The sequence below is a fragment of the Salvelinus fontinalis genome, chromosome 13, assembly GCF_029448725.1.
Source record: "Salvelinus fontinalis isolate EN_2023a chromosome 13, ASM2944872v1, whole genome shotgun sequence".
In the NCBI taxonomy this organism is placed as follows: domain Eukaryota; kingdom Metazoa; phylum Chordata; class Actinopteri; order Salmoniformes; family Salmonidae; genus Salvelinus; species Salvelinus fontinalis.
Window position 1 is genome coordinate 54,095,770 of NC_074677.1, and position 20,075 is coordinate 54,115,844.

The 20,075-nt window shown below is 46.3% G+C and overlaps 1 protein-coding gene across 5 annotated transcripts in view; it reads left to right on the top strand.

The window, feature by feature from the left end:
- Positions 1–20,075, top strand: part of LOC129869049 (pro-neuregulin-2, membrane-bound isoform-like) — a 113,105-nt gene that overhangs the window by 69,307 nt on the left and 23,723 nt on the right. For all 5 annotated transcript variants that reach the window (XM_055943511.1, XM_055943510.1, XM_055943512.1 and 2 more), the window contains exon 4: positions 19,274–19,394. In XM_055943511.1, the coding sequence (XP_055799486.1) occupies positions 19,274–19,394 (121 nt within the window). The remainder of the gene's footprint in view (positions 1–19,273; positions 19,395–20,075) is intronic.

Genomic DNA, 20,075 nt, shown 5'->3' on the forward strand with positions numbered 1-20,075 from the left:
CTCACGTTCTGGCAAAGTTTCAGAAGTCTATGTCCCCGCATAAGAATGTTGGTTCCCTTTGATAAGTGTAACACAACAATCTCTTTTGTGTGTTGGTGTTCGCGTATTCTCTTGTCTCTCTCTGTGTGTGTGTGGCCGTCTGTCTATCAGCGGTTGAACTTCCTTGAATCTCTTCTCCTAGTTCTTCCCAACAGCGGCATCGCGGTCTTCCGTGTGTTGTGCCAGGACGAGTGATTGGCTGCTAAGAGGAAGGCTGTGTGTCTCTCGCACTCTGTATAAATACTAGCTGTCTCACAGACAAGTCTCATTCTGTTCCAACTGAACGCCTAGTTCCGCCGTGCTCTAGGGGGGGGGGGGGGCAAGACAGGGTCATCAGGGTAATATGCCCACAGGCTGAGGGAGGGGCTCACCCAGACGACATCAATAAACAAATGGCAGCAAATATGGTGAATACGGAGGTAAACCTGCCTTGCTGTGTTTAGCCAACAATGTGGCAGGAAGCTTGACGCGAACAAAGGTGGCAAAAAACTTGAACGTCTATATGAATGAAAGAAGAAGGCTTTGAACTGAATGTACGTGCTAAGATCTAGACCTACTATAGTTCTTTGTGCTCCTTGGCTTGTCTTTTGACAGGTGGGCAGGAGGGAATGTTTCGAAGGAAACCTGTATCGGGTACAACATGCTTTCTTTTTCCTGTGAACAGAGGGAAGTAGGATTCATCCCAGTCGCTGCCTCGGTTGCGTTTCATCCTAAGGTCATAAGAGAAATGGCTGCAGTGGTGAATGGCTACGGTGGTGCATGCCTGCCTACCTGCTGCAGTGTGTTGCTGTAGCAGTGTGTAGCCGCGGTATTACCTGCGTATGTGTGCCTGCTAGAGACCGAGAGAGAGCGACAAAAGCAAGGTAGATGGAGACCGAGCTAAAGGGGGAGAGACAGAGACAGAGACAGAGAGGGAGCAAAGGGGGAGAGAGAGTAAAGGGAGAGAGATGAGGAGTAGACCCCAGCTGCTTTGCAGAGGAGACTGTTTCACGCCCATTTTAGAATGCAGTCCGAGTTTGCCGGCTTCGTCCACAGAGGCAGCCAATAACATGTTGTTTCCACTGCACACAGCTAGTTAGGCGCTGAGATAGTGACACCCAGTCTCATTTTCTCACCTTTGCACTAGCGGCATCATGGTACACGTCTTTCTGAACCCTCCCCCGCTGTGTATCACCTCACTCCAGTCCAAACACTCACACACATCACGCACACCAGCTTTTGCAGATAATTGCCTGTGGTAATTGAGATCATTAGTAATGTTGGCCGTCATTCCAGTTTTGCTGTCCCATAGAGGTTGAACAAGGCTAGGGTAAACACAGAGGGGGACGGGAAGTGTGTGTGTGTGTGTTTGCGCTCGCCATTGGATCCCCCCCGGGCGCGTGTGTGAGACCCTGAGATGTAAGGCTTATGGGTAATGAAGACAAACAGCACCTAGCTCTAGAGAGCCATCATTCCTCTCCCCCAGAGGGATCCAATAGAGCACATGGCTGCCTCTGAACAGTCTGCTCTGTTGGAGAAAACCAGCCCCAACACAATACACTCTGCCCTCCCTCCTCCACCATCCAGCCCCGAACTGCTCCCCTGTGCCAGCCCATGGCTTCCCTCCCTGTCTGGGGTCAGCCGCTGGGGAGGGCCCTGAGCATGGTGGTCCGTCTGAAGTCTGTGTGTGTGCATGTGGTCCGAGGCTGTAAGGTCACAGGTCAAGGAAAGGGCAGCCTGGGAGTAGCCTGAAATATGGTGGAGCGGCCACTTCAGTGAAGCAAACCAGCTAAATTGAGTTTCACTTTTTACAAGGGAAAAAACTGGAGAGCACTAAACATCACTAACCACTTGAGCAATCTGGATTCATGACTTAACAAGACATGAGAGATGGGGAATAGAGTTAGTGAGATTTACAGGCATAATATTGTAGAGCCCTGTAGTTCTCGTGGAGCAATGTTTTATAAAGTAAAGCATTAATAGACCTATTCCCTATTCCTTTTTATAAACTGGGTGGATCGAGCCCTGAATGCTGATTGGCTGAAGGCCATGGTTTATCAGACCGTATACCGCGGGTATGACAAAACCATTTTATTTTTTACTGCTCTATTTACGTTGGTAACCAGTTTATAATAGCAATAATGCACCTCAGGGGTTTGTGGTGTATTGCCAACATCCCACGGCTAAGGGCTGTATCCAGGCACTCTGCATTGCGTCGTACGTAAGAACAGCCCTTCGCCGTGGTATATTGCCCATATACCACACACCCTCAGACCTTATTGCTTAAATATATGCCCTAGACAATAAATGTTTTTTATTTATACTAAAACACGAGCTGTTTGATATTACCAATGTAGAAAGCCAGTATCGATGATAAACCACCATCGATAAAAAACAGTACTGTGCAGCCGTCTTCATCGACCTGGCCAAGGCTTTCGACTCTGTCAATCACCATATTCTTATAGGCAGGCTCGACAGCCTTGGTTTCTCTAATGACTGCCTCGCCTGGTTCACTAACTTCTTCTCAGATAGAGTTCAGGGTGTCAAATCGGAGGGCCTGTTGTCCGGATCTCTGGCAGTCTCTATGGGGGTGCCACAGGGTTCAATTCTCGGGCCGACTCTTTTCTCTGTATATATCAACGATGTCGGTCTTGCTGCAGGTGATTCTTTGATCCACCTCTACGCAGACGACACCATTCTGTATACATCTGGCCCTTTTTTGGACACTGTTAACAAACCTCCAAACGAGCTTCAATGCCATACAACACTCCTTCCGTGGCCTCCAACTGCTCTTAAACGCTAGTAAAACTAAATGCATGCTCTTCAACCGATCGCTGCCTGCACCCGCCCGCCTAGCATCACTACTCTGGACGGTTCTGACTTAGAATATGTGGACAACTACAAATACCTAGGTGTCTGGCTAGACTGTAAACTCTCCTTCCAGACTCATATTAAGTATCTCCAATCCAAAATTAAATCTAGAATCGGCTTTCTATTTCGCAACAAAGCTTCTTTCGCTCATGCTGCCAAACATACCCTCGTAAAACTGACTATCCTACCGATCCTTGACTTCGGCGATGTCATTTACAAAATAGCCTCCAATACCCTATTCAAAAAATTGGATGCAGTCTATCACAGTGCCATCCGTTTTGTCACCAAAGCCCCATATACTACCCACCATTACGACCTGTATGCGCTCGTTGGCTGGTCCTCGCTACATATTTGTCACCAAACCCACTGGCTCCAGGTCATTTAAGTCTTTGCTAGGTAAAGCTCCACCTTATCTCAGCTCAGTGGTCACCATAGCAACACCCACCCGTAGCATGCGCTCCAGCAGGTATATCTCACTGCTCATCCCCAAAGCCAACACCTCCTTTGGCCGCCTTTTCTTCCAGTTCTCTGCTGCCAATGACTGGAACGAATTGCAAAAATCACTGAAGTTGGCGACTTATCTCCCTCACTAACTTGAAGCATCGGCTGTCAGAGCAGCTTACCGATCGCTGCAGCTGTACACAGCCCATCTGTATATAGCCCATCCAACTAACTACCTACCTCATCCCCATATTTATTTATTTTTCTGCTCTTTTGCACACCAGTATTTCTACTTGCAAATCCTCATCTGCACATCTATCACAGTGTCAATTGCTAAATTGTAATTACTTCGCCACTATGGCCTATTTATTGCCTTACCTCCCTACTATTACTTCATTTGCACACACTGCATACATATTTTCTATTGTGTTATTGACTGTACGTTTGTTTATCCCATGTGTAACTCTGTGTTGTTTTTGTCGCACTGCTTTGCTTTATCTTGGCCAGGTCGCAGTTGTAAATGAGAACTTGTTCTCAACTGGCCTACCTGCTTAAATAAAGGTGAAATGAAAATGTTATTTTTTTTTTTAAACGAGGGTTTGCGCTCAGGCGTAAAAGAAAGGTGGTCGGTGTGTCGGAGAATAAATGTATAGGGTTCAAAAGGTACTCGTACCATGAAAAGGAATAATAACCCCAATGAGGCAGAGATGCAAAAAGAATCTGCCTATTGAATCCGTGCTAGGGAGAATACGAACGGTCACAGGGGGCGCTACAAGTCAAACACAAAGGCACATATGTTTCAGCCTGATGCCTTCGTCAGTGCTGTGCAAAGCAGCATTTTCAATGTGACCATGCCACGCCATGCTAGTGCCATTTATCCAATAGGAAGAGCTGCAGAACATGTTTCACAAAATCTGGTGGTGGTGGTGGGGGGGGGGGGGAAGAGAACAACTGCTGTGTTTATCTGCTAAAACTACGCCGCCGGTGAACTCGCTCTTCTCGTGCATATTTAAAAAGAGGGTGAAGGTGATGTACGGTGGCACTAGCTGCTCTTCTATGGAGATTTTGGCCAACGTCGCTGTGTTTCACCAGTAAAAAAAAACACATTGTACCTGGACAAAGTGGCAATTATAGTTCTCCTGCACAGATGGCAGAGTGGGTGGCTGGTTTTAATGATTTAGTTAGTCCATCACTATTCTGGTATGCAGTTTAAGCAGGACTTGTTTTTTTTGTCTGCAGTCTGAGTCTGTGCAGTTATACAGTGGGATGTCCATATGCAGTACATATTTCCCTTCTGTTTTAATGTCATTGATAAGGCCTTATCTGAATACTTTACTGGCTTTCAGGTGAGGTGTACGTTTATGTTTTAAACGTGTCACAGACCACTGCAGTGGTGCACCGGTGCATGTGACTCCTGGTACAGGACCGGTGCATGTGACTCCTGGTACAGGACCGGTGCATGTGACTCCAGGTACAGGACCGGTGCATGTGACTCCAGGTACAGGACCGGTGCATGTGACTCCAGGTACAGGACCGGTGCATGTGACTCCAGGTACAGGACCGGTGCATGTGACTCCAGGTACAGGACCGGTGCATGTGACTCCAGGTACAGGACCGGTGCATGTGACTCCAGGTACAGGACCGGTGCATGTGACTCCAGGTACAGGACCGGTGCATGTGACTCCTGGTACAGGACCGGTGCATGTGACTCCTGGTACAGGACCGGTGCATGTGACTCCTGGTACAGGACAGTGGTGGTAGACGCTGCTGGTTGCAGTGCCTCACATGGCAAGGGAAGCTCATAGAGAGGGAGAGAAGCCCCCTGTGCATCTCCTGCAGGCTGCCCTGTTGTGATGAGCGTTTGCGAGGCGCTCGTGCGTCCGCGGGCTAAGGATTGCTTCCCTAGGGGTTGTTCTACACAGCCCCACAGAGAGAAAGGGAGAGCGTGTGAGCTCCCAGGAATGTGTTGATGGAAAACGCAGCTGGGCGGCGGATTTTTGTTCCAACCTCCTCAGTCATGCTGGGGTCTACCAACAGCAGTTTACACACACACACACACACACACACACACACACACACACACACACACACACACACACACACACACACACACACACACACACACACACACACACACACACACACACACACACCCATGTAAATGTTTTAGTCAAACATCTGCCCCTCTCGTACAAAACCATATAGATTCAGTTTATTAGGTACACCCATCTATAGAGTACAGGATCGGACCCACCTTTGCTTCCAGAACAGCATCGATTCTACAAGATTCTACAAGGTGTGGCGTTCAAACGTTGCTCAATTGTTGTTAAGGGACTTAACAGGAAAACAGTCCCCACAGCGTTACACCACCGCCACCAGCCTGTACCGTACCTTTGACACCAGGCAGGATGGGGCCATGGACTCAATCAAATCCTGACTCTGCCATCAGCATGACGCAAAGACAACTGTGATTCGTTAGACTAGGCAATGTTTTTCCACTCCTCAATTGTCCAGTGTTGGTGATGGCGTGCCCACTGGCGTGTCTTCTTCTTGTTTTTAGCTGATTGGAGTGGAACCTGGTGTGGTCGTAATAGGATCGACGAGTTGTGCGTTCCAGAGATGCTGTTTGCGCACAACTGTTGTACTGTGCCGCTCTGTGTTTGTGGCCCGCCTGTTAGTTTGCACGATTCTTGCCATTCTCCTTTGACCTCTCTCATCAAAAAGCTGTTTTCAGCCACAGGACTGCCGTTGACTGTCTGTTTTCTGTTTGCCCCACCATTGTCGGTAAACCCTAGACACTGTTGTACATGAAAAGCCCAGGAGACCGTCCGTTTCTGAGATACTGGAACCGGTGCGCCTGGCACCGATCATACAATGCTCAAAGTTGCTTAGGTTACTCGTTTTGCCCATTCTTCCATTCAACCGAACAGTAACTGAATGCCTCGATGCCGGTCTGCCTGCTTTTTATAGCAAGCCACTGCCACGTGACTCACTGTCTGTAGGAGCAAACCATTTTCGTGAACGGGGTAAACTGGCCGCTGATGGTGTTTCGCCATGACTGCTCTAGCAACATCTAGTTAGTACTATTTTTAACACATTTAGCCTTTTCTGTCTCTCTCTCTCTTGTATATTATCATTCTCTTTCTTTCCCTGTACTAAACATCCTGACATGTCATTCTAAAATAGGCTACAGGAAACCTAGTATGTTTAAACGAGATAAACCGCCCCTTTCTCTCCCTCCTTTTTCTGGCTGGGGTTGTAAAAAACAGACACCTCACTCCCCGTGACATCACAAACGACCAGATTAACTGGGCTCAAATGACGCTCCAAATCTTTTTGGGATGTTCGCTGCAACCGGGGCTGAATGTGAAGTACCTGTAAGCCAATCGATGGGCATTGATTGGTGTGGGCGAGCGGCGGTGGCCATGTCAGAGTAGAGCAGGCCCTCACTCAGGGAGATTCATGCCAAGCCCTCTGTATTTACAGTCCACTGGAGAACGCCCTGACAGGGGCCCTCAATCACCACAAATGGATCCACTTCACTTAAACGCAACCTAACAAAAAGTTGACTGCTTTGTTGTTTCGACCACTGGTTTGGTGGTTTTATAGATTTCCGTGTGTGTGTGGTGACGTTCCCAGAGAGTTGGCCATTGAGAGGCCTGTGTGACCTCTTGCTACTCTGATCGGGCCCAGTGTGTCTGTTCAAGGCGTGTTGCACTATGGTGGGCAAAGGTGTCTCTGGTCACGAGGAACAGATATTTACCATTCCACTGCCTAACGCTCAGGACTGTTGCCTTTTTGTAGTTTGCCTGCCACAGCTGTCCCCCTACCCCCACCTTTGTTTCCTCATGCCTCTGTCTCTTGTTGCTGGTGAAAGGATTCATCACTTCATTAAGTCTGCTGTGGCGGAGTGGGTGATTCTTTCCCGGGTCTTGTTTTCTATATCTGCAGAGAGAGGGAAGCACTGATGGGAGCTACACTATGTTGTGCTGCTGGTCAGTGGACACCAATGGGTTTGAGTTGCAGGGCTGTGTGACCGTGGCCCCTTGAGTGTGACTGGGGCTGGTGCTGGAGCGGAGGTTAGGACTAGAGCCGGGGCTGGAGCCAAGGTTAGGTGGACTGGAGCCCAGGTTAGGGCTGGGTCTGGAGCCCAGGTTAGGAGGACTGGAGCTGGGGTTAGGACTAGAGCTGAGACTGGAGCTGGGGGTTAGGACTAGAGCTGGGGCTGGAGCCCAGGTTAGTGCTGGGGCTGGAGCCCAGGTTAGTGCTGGGGCTGGAGCCCAGGTTAGTGCTGGGGCTGGAGCCCAGGTTAGTGCTAGGGATGGAGCCCAGGTTAGTGCTGGGGATGGAGCCCAGCTTAGTGCTGGGGATGGAGCCCAGCTTAGTGCTGGGGATGGAGCCCAGCTTAGTGCTGGGGATGGAGCCCAGCTTAGTGCTGGGGATGGAGCCCAGCTTAGTGCTGGGGATGGAGCCCAGGTTAGTGCTGGGGATGGAGCCCAGGTTAGTGCTGGGGATGGAGCCCAGGTTAGTGCTGGGGATGGAGCCCAGGTTAGTGCTGGGGATGGAGCCCAGGTTAGTGCTGGGGATGGAGCCCAGGTTAGTGCTGGGGATGGAGCCCAGGTTAGGGCTGGGGCTGGAGCCCAGGTTAGGGCTGGGGCTGGGGTTAGGGCTGAGGTTAGGAGGACTGGGGCTGAGGTTAGGAGGACTGGGGCTGGAGCACGGGTTAAGACTGTTGCTTGGTCTGGAGCCCGGTTTAGGAGGGCTGGGGCCTCATTTATCAAGTTGCGTGCAGAAAAAAATATATACTAAACCTTGCCTGCGGCAGTTTTCCCACAAAGTTTGGTATTTATCAATTTTGAACTTGATGAAAGCGTGCGTATCACCTCACGATTCTCAAACCATGCATGTGCCTAACTTCTAGAAGGTTGGTCAACTGTGTTGCAAGCAAATAGGCTTATTGTTTGTTTGGGGGAAATGGGATGTGTTTAATGGACAGGACTCATAATAATGGCTAATAAAACCGTTCAAACAGGCCTAATGATAACACCGATGGATTTGCCATAGCAGCATGTCATCTAATATGTTTAGTTTACTCTTCGACTAGGTGGCTACCATTTATCAATAGCCAAGCATGCTCGAAAGTTAGACGGTTGAACGGTATTTCCTCCGACACAGTGGTGCGGCTGGCTCCCGGGTTACTGGCGGGTGTTAAGGAGAGCGGCTAGGCGGGTCATGTTTCGGGAGGATGCATGACTCCGCCTTCGCCTCTCCCGAGCCCGTTGGGCAGTTGCAGCGATGAGACAAGATCCAAATTGGGGAGAAAAAAGGGGTAAAAAACCCATTTGTGTATTGATGAACAACATATTGAACAACAGTTCAAAAAGTGTGGGCAGTAGCATTTACTTTTAAACTGTTCAAAAGGACAATGGCCCTTGCAGAATGCTCGGCCAGTGTTTGGCACTAGCTCGGGGGCGAGCATTTTTAGTTTGGAAAAGCCACTGCGGCGTTCTGCCCACATCTCTACAGAAATGTGATCAAATTTGCCATTGCGCTTTCTTTTAGGAACTATCATGGCCCAGTTAAAACCACACAACAAATGTATGGTTACCATAAAAGGTGATGGAGGGTGTTTTTGTTACCATAAAAGGTGATGGAGGGTGTTTTTGTTACCATAAAAGGTGATGGAGGGTGTTTTTGTTACCATAAAAGGTGATGGAGGGTGTTTTTGTTACCATAAAAGGTGATGGAGGGTGTTTTTGTTACCATAAAAGGTGATGGAGGGTGTTTTTGTTACCATAAAAGGTGATGGAGGGTGTTTTTGTTACCATAAAAGGTGATGGAGGGTGTTTTTGCTACCATAAAAGGTGATGGAGGTTGTTTTTGTTACCATGAAAGGTGATGGAGGCTGTTTTTGTTACCATAAAAGGTGATGGAGGCTGTTTTTGTTACCATAAAAGGTGATGGAGGGTGATTTTGTTACCATAAAAGGTGATGGAGGGTGTTTTCCATCTGGGGTTGAAGCTCTTTCAAGACCGCACAAATATAATATGTCTCTGATTTTATCAATGAAAATGTATATGTTGCAAATCCTATAATCTCCACGTACGCCAGAATTGAATATGAAATGTACTCATAGTTGATAACTGAGGCCCCTGGTGTTTGGTCTGCTGGGATCTGGTTGGGGCTGGAGTAGGAGCTGGAGTTGTCACAGTGCTCCTGGGCTGGGTCAGGTTGCTTTGGCCTCTCTGTGCTCAGTGACTCCCTCCACTGTTAGTTTGTCCTCTGGCCATGAAGTGGACCAGCACCATCTGCTACCACGCAGCAGTGCTCTGATGTCCAATTTCATGGCCGCCAGAGTGCGTGGGCAGTGCGCGTATTTGGGAGGGACGGAGGGCTGAGGCATGGGCGAGGTGTGATCCAGAGCGGACATGCTTCCTCGCGCATGAAGCACGAAGGGGATACTTTCTCATGGGGACTCCAGTGGATCTATAAAAGAGATGGGAGTATTTTGAATCTGGTTCAGGGTTGCAAAGCCTTGCTGCTCTACCACCGTTACCAGGGCAAGCTGCTGTGGGAAGGGACAGTGCATTGAACAGGCAATGGGATGGATCTCTGTGTGTATCCAATCCCTGTGCTGCTGTCTGTTGGTGAGGAGGGGGCTGAGGGTGGCACCAGGTTGGGTTGCCCTGCGTTGTGTGGTAATCCCCGGCTGGGCACCCGGCTGGGCTCCGGGGCCGGAAGGGTCCTCCTCTTGCTTCTTCCCACCCTCCTCCTTCTCATCCTGGGCCTGGGTGCCTGTCTCCTGCTGCTGCACCGGGTGCTAGCTCAGGGTTCCACATTCACATGCTCCAAAACCCCCGGTGGCCTGGATCTGAGGAGGGTGAGGAAGAGGAGAGTTATCCACTGTCATACACTACAGCTACACCAAACAGAGCAGGGACGGCAGGGGGGACCGCAAACGGAAAGTAGGACACTCTGGGGACCATCCCTCTCCGCTGCAGGCCCTTTGCTCCAGCCAACACCTGGCCTGACTATACCCATTCTGCTGCACACCCAACCTGCCCTGCTGCCTGACAGTGCCAGCACCCAGCCCCTCCTCCTCCTCAGTATGTTCACTTTGCTTGTTTACATGACTGGCTGTTGTGCAATCGCATGCTGTGGCGCTCTTTGATTTCCCCTTAATGCAGAGATGACTGTGGCAGGCAAGACCAGGCATATCAGCTATGCTGTTGAGAAAGGGCAATAAGAGGCAAGAATATAAATGAAAACATGATGAGAGGGGAGATAAGGATAAAGTTCAGAACGGACTCCATTTTGTACATTTCAAGCACTCCGCCTCTCTCTATCCAGCTGGATGGCCCTTGAAATAATGATGGTCACTTCCCTCTTGAAACAGGCTTTTAGTGAATTATCATTAGTAATGTTCTGTTTATGTGTCTCTCAAATTCTTGGTAGAGATAATGTTCTGTTCTGGCCTTTTGCCTAAACAATGATCGAGTTCCCCTCAGGCTGTTGATGGTGGAGCAGTCTCATTGAACTTGGTTCAACTTGTGAAATGTACGAAGACCCACACGATAGATACTGGCCTTGTTTGTGTGTGGGAGGGGGGGCGGTGGTTGGTTAGCGCACTATTTTGTGTTTGCCGTGTTTGCGTAAGGGATTTTTGATTTGTCAGTGCCGCTGTTTGCTGGAGCGCATGGTTCTGCTGAGCTTCGCAGCTTCAGATATTCCAACAGAGTACAACAGTGAACCACTTTTTACAACCGCTGCCTTGAGACAAAGAAGATGCAGCTCATCTCCTGCCCCTCGACCTTACCCACATACACAAACACACGCGCTCTCAACACACGTCAGACGAACACCGAACTGGCAACCAGTCATATTATCATTGAGATGTGAAACCGGGGTGCCCTGTGGTGTAAGAGAACCATTGCTACCAAAATGATCTTGTGAACTACTTTTTTTTTTATTTTTTTATCAGCAGCTACCATATTATGTATTCATTTATCTTCCCGTAATACATGTACCCATGCACATTGAGGACTGAAATGGAGAGACTGCTCGAATCTCTCTGGGGAAAGAAAACAGGGATGTTACAGATAATGGAAACCACACCGATGCAGGAAGAATGCATGCAGTATAAATTGACCCCTAGCAAAGTGATAAGAGATCCCAGTCCCAGCTGTAACAAGAGACATGTCTGAAATTCCCAGCCAGGACTGAGGAGGGGGTTTATGTAGGGCTTTCTACTCTGCTGCTGGTATATAGACTTGACTAGCCGTAAAATATGTCAGGGTTTTTGGAGATACATTTGTCAGTTGACGCTTGGGGCTTGCACTTTTGGACCTTTTCTCTTACCAACCATGTTCTTTCCCACGACCTGGACTTTGTTCATTCCAGTTAAGATGTAGGCTACGATGACTAGTGGTGACTTTATATAATAGGACCTGGGTCCCCCCTAAACTAGACATCTCGAGTCTTTCCCCAGTGTTTTAAGGTTTTCGGTTGTCTCGCTATGCTGTGTTCAGAGGTAGAAACATGTTTGTTCTTAGCTGCTTATTCCATCTTTAATAGCTCTCTTCCCCGAAACAGAACTGGATTACTTCATGCTATTCACGGAGAAGAGTAATGACCAGAGCCTTACGGAATCTGCTGCTGAGAATATTTAATTACAGTTATTGTCTGCATCTTAGTATTGATTCTTGCTTTGCAGCAGTATTTGCATCCTTTCCAAACAGTATCTTTTTGATTTTTTTTTTTTTTTACACAAGACAATTTCTGGGTTGGTAAAATTCAGATTCCTCCACTGACTCTGTGTGGCCCCAGTGATGAGGACTCTGTTGATGTGCTGAATATACTGTAATCACTCCCAATTGTTGAGGGGTGCCGAACAGGGCTAGCCTCCGGAAGAGAGAAGAAGAAGAGGAGAAAAACCACCGCGGAACAGGGCCTTTCATTTTTACGGCCTTTCTTTAGAAGCCTATAGAGAGCGCGGAAAGACAGACATGTTTATGAAGGTTTCCAGATGGCCCCTCTTGCACCCCCAGTCTTTTTATTTTCAGTTCTCTGGCCATGAAGGATTAATCAAACTCCGGGGTGAAGCCTGTTGGCCAAACCACTAGGCTCGAGCTAACACCGTGGAAAATCCAGTCGGCACAAGACTGGGGAAGAAGAAACCTGAGGTTAATAGACCAGGTAAACTGACCTAACCCTACGGGAATGAGAGCACATCATGGAACCCAGTGTTCGACAGGGGAACTGACCTTCACTTGGAGTTGGAGGATCAGGATGTCACTCTGCTGAAGGGAGAACTAACGTGGTCATGGGGTTGACTTACTCAGCCACATGGCTACAAAACAGGAGAAACCAGGCACATGAGAATGCAGTTGCTCCCTGATTGGCTAACGACCACAGGCTCGACGGGCTCCAAGGCCAGTGGGCACCATTCTGACCCAGCCACGGTTCTGCGAGACAGGAGATACTGACCCAACAATATGGGCATGCTGTACAGAGAGGGAACGCTCCCTATTTCTATCTCCTAGACCCCTCAAACTCAACTCTGGACCTGGAAGCCAGTTCCACTGCATGTGTTTATTGTTCCCCTCTAATCAGGGACTGATTTAGACCTGGGACATCAGGTGTGTGCAATTAATGATCAGGTAGAAACCGAAAACAGCAGGCTCCGGACCTCGTAGGGTAAGAGTTGAATACCCCTGCACTAGACGCTGTGATCAGGATGAAGCGTCTCATCTGTCACCCATTTATAGCAGCCCCATTCCTGGACTGCCTCCTGGGGATAAATGCACATAAAAGCACTGTCAGTGTCTTCTGCTATAAAGACGACAGCACGCAAGAGGCAAAGAGAGAGAGTGGAGAGATCTTACAATCCAAACTTCCTTAGGTAACGAGAATCTTTTTTTTTTTCCCATTTCCTTTGTGTTTTGTAGGAAAATAGTGTTGTCCACTTTCTCCCTGTCTTGATCATCAGTTGGCATTGAAGAGAATGCTACTTTATTTAGATGCATGAGAAGCAGTTGGTTTTCTCTGTACACTGAGCTGTCTTAGCTCAACATTCCCTTTCAGACAGTCGGCTGTGAATACCATGCTGCCTCAGCAGGTATTCACAGTACAGTCGACAAGCTCAGGAAAACGTGTCAGAATTCTGGTTGTATGGATAGTGTGTTGGTACAATATTCAACCCTGCACCAGTCAGGAGTGGCAGGTTGTCTGTAGCGGTCAGAACAGGAACAGACCTGGCCTCAGCCTCACCATACTGTTACTGAGCTATAACCATCAGACGTTTCAGAGACCTAAAGGCACCTTGAAAATGTTTCTAAAATAACACCCAGATTCAGTATTGATTCCGGTTCCTTTTCCCTGAAGCTACTGAATGGTTGTATTGAATAGCTGAATTGCAAGATCAATGGATTGAAAATCCACAAAATGATGATATTGTCAGACATGTTGATATGCTGTATAAACAATACAGTGCCTTCAGAAAGTATTCACACCCCTTGACTTTTTCAACATTTTGTTGTGTTACAGCCTGAATTTAAAATATCTCCAATTTTAGATTTTTTTGGGGGGGGGGGGGGGGGGGGGGGGTCACTGGCCTACACACAATACCCTATAATGTTAAAGTGGAATTATGTTTTTTTATTAATAACAAATAAAAAGCTGAAATGTCTTGAATCAATAAGTATTCAACCCCTTTGTTATGGCAAGCCTAAATAAGTTCAGGAGTAAAAATGTGCTTAACATGTCACATAATAAGTTGCATGGACTCACTCTGTGCACAATGATAGTGTTTTAATATGATTTTTGAAGGACTACCTAATCTCTGTATCCCACACATACAATTATCTGTAAGTTCCCTCAATCGAGTAGTGAATTTCAAACACATTTTCAACCACAAAGACCTGGGAGGTTTTCCAATGCTTCACAAAGAAGGGCACCTATTGGTGGATGGGTGAACAAAAAATAACCGACATTGAATATCCCTTTGAGCATGGATGGTGTATCAATCCACCCAGTCACTACAAAGATACATAACTCCGTTGCCGTACAGGAAGGAAACCGCTCAGGGATTTCACCATGGGGCCAATGGTGGCTTTAAAACACTTTAGTTTTCTCCTATCACAGCTATTAAACTCTGAGGATGGATCAACAACATTGTAGTTACTCCACAATACTAATTTAAATGACAAAGTGAAAAGCCTTCTCAGAATAAAAAGTATTCCAAAAACATTTATCCTGTTTGCAACAAAGCACTAAAGTAAAACTGCAAATAAAAAATTGCAAAGAAATGAACTTCATGCCCTGAATATAAAGCGTTATGTTTGAGGCAAATCCAACACAACACATCACTTAGCACCACTCTTCATATTTTCAAGTTATGGTTATGCTTGTTATCGGCAAGGACTAGGGAAATTTGTAGGATAAAAATAAACGGAATAGAGCTAAGCACAGGCAAAATCATTGAGATAAACCGGGTTCAGTCTGCTTTCCACCAGACACTGGGAGATGCATTTCAGCAGGACAATAACCTAAAACACAAGGCCAAATCTCAACTGGAGTTGCTTACAAAGAAGACATTGAATATTCCTGAGTGGCCAAGTTACAGTTTTGACTTAAATCTACTTGAAATTCTATGTCAAGACCTGAAAAGGAATACTTTTTTCCCCATGCTTTGTGAAATGAGCTCTCTTCCTTCACTGATTATCAAAGGCACTTAAATCACCTACAATCCAATAACCCAACATTGCGACGAATAAAAAAATCCCATTGGTATTTATTCGTCTATAGACGGGTTAGTAATGAAGAATGGAGCGCTTCTGAATGACAGGATGGCGTTAACAGTGTGGAAGTATTACTCAACTGTCTACATTGATCATCACAGGTAGGCAAGGACATATTTGGTGTTCTACACTAACTCAGTCAGAAGCCTAATTTATTCCACAAACACAGTACGGTGCAAAATGCACACACTGTCTGGTTCATTATAGTCACTTCCCTGAACAGCACAGTTTGTGTAACTATACAAAACAGCTAGCTATTTGTCCGAAATAAATGTTTTCTCGTAAATCACGATTACACATTTCAGATCCTCTCTCAGAAGAGTCTAAGGTCTAATTCAGCCATTTTTATGTCAATATCAATTAATTTCTGGATAACAGTTGAAGTACCTTACTGTGATTTGTTTTCAATGAAAATGGTAAAATAATAAAAGGCTTCTTAGCTAAATGCAATTTCTCAATTTTGCCACGACTGTCTGAGAGCGGCTCCTAATTGGAGGGATGTGTAACCTGAAAACGATCAGAAAGGAGGCCAAACTATTTGTTATTGGTCTTTTTTAACTTAAACCCACGTAGCCAAACAGGCTGACATTTCTGGCAGCCTTTTCCAACAGCTCTTACACTAAACGGGCATCAACATCATTTTCACAATCTCACAGTATTATTCCAAACTCATAGTGTGGAAATATATATAAAATACAGGACAAATTTAAGCTTTTGACTGCACCGGGCCTCTTAAGTCAACAAGGAAATAAGCGGATCATTTGATAAAACAGACGAGGGAGCGTGTGAGAGAGTGATTTTAAAACGAAGCTGTCTTTAAAGAGACAAGCGCTTTCGCCCACTTGCGACAATTAAGTTTAATATGCAGTGGTTAACCCACGTCATTAGTTCCCCTCACAGATAAACAAGTAGTAGAGCCTTGGTACTGTAAACTCTCTCCTTCCTGGCACGGTGGGAGCAACTCCGCTCCTCTGACAGACAGCACTATACACGCTCTGCTACAGCTGGACCTGGGCCAACGGGCGCCTCTCCATGTATGAATTGAGGGAGCTGTGAGAACACTATTATTAGCAAAGTGTACAGTGCTTTTGTTCTTGTATGTTTTCTTCCGCTTCCCTGCCATGTCATGCAATGGATAGTGAGTGAGTTAACTGGAGAGTTGAGGGGGCGGGGGGGGGGGGGATCTGGCTACAGGTATAATTTGTCCTTTGCACAATCTGTTATTGTATGATTTGCTGCAACAGGTTTCTGCAATGCTTTGTGCACTTTCGGAGAACGTATTTGCAAAGCTTTGTGCACTTTCGGAGAAAAAGCATTCCTGTTGAGTTGGCGGATTCCCCCCCCCCATTTATTGAAAAGAGTTCCTGCAAATATGTGTATTTTGCTTTAGAATAGGTTACGTGTGCTATCCAACAGAACATGTGCAGCGTATTCAGGGCTAAGTTCAAATGGATGTTTAGTTGACCACAGATGTGCAACGCCCTTGTTCATCACATGCTGATCACAGGTCAGGTTAGCAGCAATGTCTTTCTCTCTGTCCCGTTCTCATCCTCTACCTATGTATCCCTCTATGTATGCCAATAGTGATAATTGAAATCAATAGCTGGAATGAATGTGTGGACAACACCGTGACGAAAGGTGACGCAGCATTGTTTTGTGTGTGTGTGTGTGTGTGCGTTCGTTCGTGCATGCATGTGTGTCTGGTGCGTGTGTGTGTGTGTGTTGTGTAATATTGTTTTCACCATGGCCACCACAGCACCAACTGAATTTACTACGTATCAAATTACTGCACGCAGGAATTGAATTTGGGTAGGTATTTTGATAAGTGAATTGAGTTTAGTGTTGCAAGTATACCAATGTACTGTTTTACGAAACCCGTTACTAGCCTACGGATATTGTTGCACTCGCTTTGTCTAGGGGCTGGATGCACATATGCCCAGGAGACAGCAACCTACCGAGCTATGGGCTTACCGAGCTTAAACCTCTTGGTCGGCCAGTCCAAGTGGATTCTTATTGGTTCAGATGGGGATGAAACATAAATATGTACAAAAAGGAAAAATGACAAAAGGCCCCAACTAAAAACTCAAAAACAAACTTAACAAATCCAGCAGCCTCCCGACGTGCCAGCTGGGACGCTGACTGACGATCACCTGATGTGCTTACCAACCAGGCTCAGCACCCAGACAAGGTTGCTGCTGCCCCCTGGGGGAATGGAGTGTGGACGTGTAACCTAGACGTTATGTTTGTCTACGTCTCAACACTAACCTTTTCCCCCCCATATCATAACAATACTGTATGTACGGAAGTAGGATACACATTCACGAGTATGCATTTGTCAATCAATCTCCAGTTTGGCAAACACAAACATGTTGTCACACCCCAGCAAGGTGCCGGTTGAAGTCTAGCCCGCGTACAGTGGCTACATCCCAACGTTTGACACAGGAGTCCTCCCTCTTCTCCCTCTTCTCCTTGCCCAGTCCTGCCACTCCTCAGGCCTCATCCCAAAACCTCTTAGCACTATTTACATAACAGTGGAGGATTAGTCGGCATGACATTTAGGCCATTTCATTCCAAAGATCTGAATCAAGGGATAAACAGGGACTCCTACGCTCTTCAAGGGGGAAATATTTATCTTTGCACATAGAGCGTCTTGAGTCCGTGTCAACACTACTGAGAGACACAATGCAATTCTTGGAAGGAAAGATGTGACCGTTTTATGTGGAGAATGAGTGATTGAATGAGAAGTCAGTGTTTATGTCTTGTATTGTGTATAAAATCACTCACAAAAGAGCAACTGGTTGACCACGCCATCTGGAGTGGAAAGTTCCTGCACCTGCCTTCATTGCATACAGTACAAGTATACAGTACCAAAAAAAAGTTTGGACACCTACTCATTCAAGTTTTTATTTGAATTTTATTTTTTTACTATTTTCTACATTGTAGAATAATAGTGAAGACATCAAAACTATGAAATAACACGTATAGAATCATGCAGTAACCAAAAAAGGGTTAAACAAATCCAAATGTATTTGAGATTCTTCAAAGTAGCCACCCTTCTCCTTGATGACGGCTTTACACGCTCTTGGCATTCTCTCAACCAGGTTCATGAGGTAGTCACCTGGAATGCATTTCAAATCAAACAGGTGTGCTTTGTTAAAAGTACATTTGTGGAATTTCTTTCCTTCCAAATGTGTTTGAGACAATCAGTTGTGTTGCGTCAAGTTAGGTGTGGTATACAGAAGATAGCCATATTTGGTAAAAGACCAAGTCCATATTATGGCAAGAACAGCTCAAATAAGCAAAGAGAAACAACAGTCCATTACTTTAAGACATGATGGTCAGTCATTCTGTGTGGGGGTGCTTTGCTGGTGACACTGTCTGTGATTTATTTATAATTCATTGCACACTTAACCAGCATGGCTACCACAGCATTCTGCAGAGAATACGCCATCCCATCTGGTTTGCACTTAGTCCCACTATCATTTGTTTTTCAACAGGAAAATGACCCAAAACAGACCTCCAGGCTGTGTATGGGCTATTTGACCAAGAATGAGAGTGATGGAGTGCTGCATCAGATGACCTGGCCTCCACAATCACCTGACCTCAACCCAATTGAGATGGTTTGGGATGTTGGACCCCAGAGTGAAGGAAAAGCAGCCAACAAGTGCTCAGCACATGTGGGAACTCTTTCAAGACTGTTGGAAAAGCATTCCTCGTGAAGCTGGTTGAGAGAATGCCAAGAGTGTGCAAAGCTGTCATGAAGGCAAAGGATGGCTATTTTGAAGAATCTAAAATGTTAAATAATTTTATTTTATTTGTTTAACACTTCTTTTTTTTGGTTACCTCATGATTCCATATGTGTTATTTCCTAGTTTTGATGTCTTCAATATTATTCTACAATGTAGAAAATAGTCAAAGTAAAGAGAAACCCTTGAAAAAACCTTTGACTGCTAGTGTATATTGTAGCATGTTCCGTACTGTGTTTCTACTCTTCTACATATGTCCCGCGAATGGAGCCGTCTTAGTTTCAAGTATTATTTAGATGACAGAATATACATTGTACTCTACTCCAGTAACGGAGCTCTAACTGCCTATAGTACTCTTATGTCTGTGTTGCTAACATGTCGCTCTTTCTTCCTCGACAGTAACCACCACACTATCGCCAGGCTCGGGCCACGCCAGAAGATGCAACGACACCGAGAAGGATTACTGCGTGAACGGCGGCGACTGTTACTTTATACATGGTATCAATCAGCTCTCCTGCAAGTGAGTCCTCGCCGCTATTTCTGGAATCGTCCCATGGCAACATTTTGAATTCTACGTGGACAGTTGTCTTTTGTTTTTCAGCCGCTGTCTCCTTTTGCTCTTGTAATGACAGATCGATTGCAGGATCAAGACTCCGGTCATGTCAAGTGATTTCTAACCCTCTCCTCCAGCATAGCAGAGGCCTTTTCTCTATCCTCTTCGTATGGTTGTAATCTCCCTTTATCCCCCCCCATCCATCTTCCTCTTAGAACACCTTCCAGCTCCCTCTCTCTTACAGGAGGCCCGGCATAGCTGAGGATTACAGGAAGGCATTGCCAGTATGTGCAGATGTCTATTGCAAGGGTTTGTGTCATCTTTCATGTATACTTTGGTTGCTGATAAGGAGGCTAGATTGTGGTCTGCTCGTCGTTCTCAGCCTACGTTGAGCGTGCAGGAGCCTCGCACATGAAAAGGCCTTTTTATAAATGTCATGATTCACTGGTAGTGTAAGGAACAAATATTTACGCCAGTCGGAGGCCTCTAGCGAGCTAAATAGGATCGTTGCTTACATCACAAGACCTTTTGAAAAGAGGGTCAAGATGTACAACATTGGTTTTAAATCAAGTGCGCAAAGTCCATTTTTGTTTTTAGAAGAGAAATGTTTTTCTCATGATTGTGAATTTGGCCACGGTGAGCTGGTTG